Source organism: Choloepus didactylus (assembly GCF_015220235.1).
Source record: "Choloepus didactylus isolate mChoDid1 chromosome 25 unlocalized genomic scaffold, mChoDid1.pri SUPER_25_unloc3, whole genome shotgun sequence".
Classification (NCBI taxonomy): domain Eukaryota; kingdom Metazoa; phylum Chordata; class Mammalia; order Pilosa; family Megalonychidae; genus Choloepus; species Choloepus didactylus.
In genome coordinates this window covers 404,702-410,128 of record NW_023637608.1, presented here as the reverse complement: position 1 = coordinate 410,128, position 5,427 = coordinate 404,702, and the positions used below count along the sequence as shown (strand labels likewise).

Sequence of the window (5,427 nt, the reverse complement as noted above, 5' to 3'; positions counted from 1 at the left end):
TAATATTTAAGATTTTTGTTTGCTACTATTCTTTCTCCATCATAAGATTGTAGGGTCTTTGTGTTTCAGCACAGATTTCCATTCTCTGGATACTGACTGATACATAATCAGCACTCAATAAGCATACCATAAGTGAATGAATGAATATTTCAGAAAATCTATAAAATGTATGATTACTTGAAGAAAAGGCAGAGAGTAGGAGAGGAAATCCTAACCAGAGATGGCACAACCACTCCCCTGAGGGGTCAGATGCATAAATGAAATACAAAAATTAATTTCTTGACTGAAAAATAGAAAATATTTTATTTATGCTGTATGTGAATGTGATTTTTATGAAAATTAGTAATGTTCTTCCTCTCTTTTAGAGTGGTCACAACAACCATATGTGGCAGGGAAATGAAACACAAATTTCAGAATTTCTTCTTCTGGGATTATCAAAGGATCCTGAATTGCAACCCTTCCTCTTTGGGCTTTTCCTGTCTATGTACCTCATCACAGCCTTTGGGAACCTTCTCATCATCCTGGCCACCATCACAGACTCTCACCTCCACACACCCATGTACTTCTTCCTCTCCAACCTGTCCTTTGCTGACATTGGTTTTATCTCCACAACCATCCCAAAGATGCTCGTGAATATACACACACAGAGCAAAGTCATTACCTATGCTGACTGTATCACTCAGATGTCCTTTTTCATGCTCTTTGGAGCCTTGGAGGACTTCCTCCTCACAGTGATGGCTTATGACCGTTTCTTGGCCATCTGTTGCCCCCTTCACTACCCAGTCACCATGAATCTCCAGCTCTGTGCACTGCTGGTTCTGGGGTCCTGGGTCATGAGTGTCCTGCATTCCCTGTTACAAACCATAATGGTCTTACAGCTGTCTTTTTGTGCTCATTGGCAAATCCCACATTTTTTCTGTGAACTTAACCAGATGGTCCAACTTGCCTGTTCTAATACCTTTTTCAATGACATAGTGATGTATTTTGAATCTGGGCTGCTGGGTGGGGTTCCACTTGCTGGGATCCTTTACTCTTATTGTAAGATTGTTTCCTCCATACATGCAATCTCATCAGCTCAGGGAAAGTATAAAGCATTTTCCACTTGTGCATCTCACCTTTCAGTTGTCTCTTTATTTTATTGTACAGGTCTAGGAGTGTACCTTAGTTCTATTGCTACACATCATGCACATGCAGTTGCACCATTCTCAGTGATGTATGCCATGGTAACACCCATGCTGAACCCCTTCATCTACAGTATGAGGAACAAAGATATAAAGTGGGCTCTGAAAAAAATGTTTGGAGGGAAACCATATAAACTTCCTTTGTCTTGGGGTTGAGTAAATGCCTATGATTGCATGACTCAAAGACAGGTGCAACAATTGTGATTCTTTGATAAGAATATGGAAGTATGAACTGCCTTTTTCTAATATTTCAAATATTTTTGATATGTTTGACTTTAAGTTACTTTTTTCATTAAGCTTTATCTGTCTCTCAAATATCCAGCAGTTTTACCTTTTGTTTACTTTCCCATGTTCCCAATATTACTCTCAATCTTAAACAATTTGGAAATTCCAACATATCTCTAAAAGCATGGATATCCTAAAGAATTTTCTTTCCAAATGACATGTATCATCACTAGCATTTTTTCTTTGTTTTTCCAAAAGAGTAGTTGTTAGTTGCCCTCCTCCTATGGAAAAAAAAGCTAAACATGTAATCTAAGATCATTTATATGGTAGAGGAAAGTCTGATCATTTTTCACTCTTGTGACAATCATTCCTTTCTTTATGCATCTCTATGCTAAATGCTCTTTATGACAGTGCCAACTTTCACATACTCATGCTTTCAATAGCTGATAGTTTGGTTTTGTTCTCCTTATTAGGATGCTTTTCTGTTGTTTAGATTCAGACCCACACTGCTTAACATAGATAGTCTCTGGCACAAGGTACTAAAGCAAAAATTATTTACTAAATTCCAGTCTCTCAAAAGGAGTATACAAGGTGACAGAATTGCATAATATATACCATGATATGGCTATTGCATCACAAAAGATCTTAAATATGGTCAAGGAAAATTTTCAGTCATACATTGTTTTATCATAGAATGATTCCTTTTTGATGATGTAAATGTTCTTATTGAAGTGTGAAAGTTGGTTTCCATATGCAAGGGACTATATTTGTGGGGGTGCAGGATTATATTTTGTGTTCTACATTATTTTATTGTATCACATTCAAAACTCTTCTTAAAAACTTACAGCAATTTCTACAAGTTGGACACTTCCTATTTCTCTAAACAAAATGTCTGTTTTCTACACATCATGAAAACACTACAGAAGCAGGTGAAGGAACAAGCTATGTATTTACTCTATCATTCCTTTATCTCATTTGTTCTCAGAATTATCTTCAATCCTCATAATCAAAAGATGTCTGACACAAAAGTTTGGTTTCCTTCCCCCAAAATATCTCTGGTAATGGACATTGATGAACCAAAGACACCAGATATGCTTACACAAACATGCATGTCCTTCCAAACTCTCATAGTTTTCTGGAGGGGATGGTAAAAATGGAGATTTGATACATTAGGTTCATTCACTTGGCAGGAATTGGCCCTTTCCTAAATCTGATATTTGAGCAGAGATGAAGGTCATTGCATATTCCACAGTTACCACCATGAATAACATGAAGCAATGTTTCAGAATGTCTGCAAGATTTCTGTGCTGTTGCACATAGGTTTCCTGACCACTAATTCCTCACTTAAACAGAATATATATTTATTATTTTCCATTAGGGTTACTTATGGAATATTTTTGGATTTTACTCTGTTTTAGTGGTTTTTTCTATGGATGTCTTATAACTTGTCTAGTAATTTCTTCATGTATATCAGTCATCAAATGTATATCAGTCATCAAATGATAGAATACAGTACAATTTGTCTATTATCATAAAGTAGTCAGGGAATATAACCACTTTTAGAATCCCATGCTGCTCTTTTATAGGTGGTACAAATTAAAATGTCTTTACTAATATAATGGTATATTTAGTTAGCAATGGCATTAATCTGTAATAAAAGAAAACAAAAAAAACATAGTGGCTTACAGAAGTTAAGGTGTCATGAACCCACACATCACAGGTATAGGTTTAGGGTGTCCAGGGCTAGTACAGATACTAAAACACATTGTTATGGGCTCAGCCGTCTTTACCTTTTCTCATTATCTGGTTCTCTTCCTTTTGGTCACAGATTATGACCTTCACTATAGTCAATGAGTCCATATTTCAGCAGGACAAATGGGAAAAGAATCAAGGGGTAGTACAAAGTGGAATTCCAGATGTGTCTTTGTGAATGATCTTTTAATGAGGTATTATATATATATATATGTATTTATATGTATATGCTGTACTTTAATCTCAGTGACTATAACATAAACTCAGTGACCCTCCATAAGTCCCCTGTGTGCTGAATTCCAGGCACTACTTCCTTCCTCAGGAAAACTACCTTACAGGATATTAATATTGCAATTAATCTTTGTGACACCTATACAGAAAATTTCCCATTTTGAACATTTGTACCTGTACACATTTGTGGCATTATTTATATTAAAAATTTGAAATCTGTAGAAATGAAATAAAATATTGTGTGTTTTTATTGGCAATCTATCTTTTTTGGCTCAATATTATTTATGAGTCTGTCCTTTTGCTTAGGAAAACATGTTTTACCAGAAGCTCTAATGAACAGGCTTCAGCTGACATATATTTGACCAAAGTTCTGTCCTATTGTACATTAGGCAAAATGATGTCCTCCCAAAGTTTTTTACTTCCATAGTCTGGAAATTTGGAACAAGTTAGGCCACATAACAAAGGGGGTAAAACAGCAGATATAATTAAAATTGCTAATAAAGGATCTAAATAATGTGAGATTATAAAGGATTATTTGGTTGGCCCAGTGTAAACACAATGGTCCTTAGATTTTGAGAAGTGAGGCAGAAAAGTCAGTATTGTAAGAGTTATGCAATGTGGAAGACTCAACTTGCTGATTATGAAAATGGAAGAGGACAATGTTCTAAGGGATGTGCGCATACTCCAAAATCTGGATAAAACATGAAAAATGGATGCTTCCATAGAGACTCCAAAAAGGAATAATCTACTTCCAACTCATGGATTTCAGCCCATGTGAAATTTTTTACTTCTGACCTTCAAAACTGAGAGATAATAAATTTGTATTGCATAAAACCAATAGTTTTTGATAATTTTTACAGCAGTTATAAGAAAGAGATGTGCATTGTAAAATCTGGGTTATGATTTTAACTAGATATATTGTCCCACAATCAAAAGCAATGTTCTGCTATTAAGGGAAAAGCCAATATTGATATTTAAAAGCCAACTTACCAATGTAATCCACAAAGAATAACTGAACAAGATAACAAAGAGGAGTTTACAGGGGGATTTGGCCAGCATAGATTCCCTTTTCCATTTTATTTTTCCCTTTATTAGAGAAGTTATGGTTTTACAGAACAATCATGAATAAAATAGAGGATTCCCATATACCACCTCACCACCACCTTGCATTGATGTGGAACATTTAAAATTGGTGGTAGACATTTTTATAATTGTACTATTATTTAAATCCATGTTTTAACTTAGAGTTCACTGTGTAGTATATTCAGTGGGGTTTCTTTCCATTTTAATTGTTACCGTATATATAATCCAACATTTCTCCTTTTAATCATATTCAGATATATTTTCAGTGCTGATAATTGCATTCACTAAGTTGTACTACCATCACCACCATTCATTCCCAAACATGTACATCATTCCACATAGGAAACCTATACATTTTAAGCCTCAACTTTCCATTCCTTATCCACCCCATTGCTGATAGACTATGGTCTAGATTCTGACTCTATGGTTTACATGTTCTAATTGTTTCAAATCAGTGATTTCCAACCATATTGCTCCTTTAGTGTCTTATTTCACTGAATATGATGTCATCAGCATTCACACATGTTGTTGCATGTATCAGGATTTCATTCCCTTTTTTGGATGAATAAGATTCTGTTGAATGTAAATCCCACATTTTATTTACCAAATCATTGGATAATGAATACTTGTGACGCTTTCATCTTTTGGGAATTGTAAATACTGCTGCTAGAACAGAAATGTGCAAATATCTTTTAGTGCACCTGCTTTCAATGCTTTTTCATTCATATCTAGTAGTTGGATTCTCTTTCTGAGGAACTGTCAAATAGTATTCAACAGCAGCTGTATGAATTTACACTGCCACTAGCAAAGAATGAATGTTCCTATTTATCCACATACTCTCCAACAAATTTCCATTTTTAATAATCATTATAATGTATATGAAATAGTATGTCTTTTTGGTTTTAATTTGCATTTCCCTGAAAGCTAATTATTTGTATATCTTTTCATGTGTTTC

The 5,427-nt window shown here is 34.8% G+C and overlaps 1 protein-coding gene across 1 annotated transcript; it reads left to right on the top strand.

Moving 5' to 3' along the window:
- The first annotated feature begins 329 nt into the window (after nt 1-329).
- Nucleotides 330-1,337, top strand: LOC119525684 (olfactory receptor 7A17-like). Its single transcript, XM_037824517.1, has one exon. It carries the CDS (start codon nt 384-386, stop codon nt 1,335-1,337), a length of 954 nt encoding a protein of 317 aa, XP_037680445.1. The 5' UTR covers nt 330-383.
- Nucleotides 1,338-5,427: the final 4,090 nt, after the last annotated feature.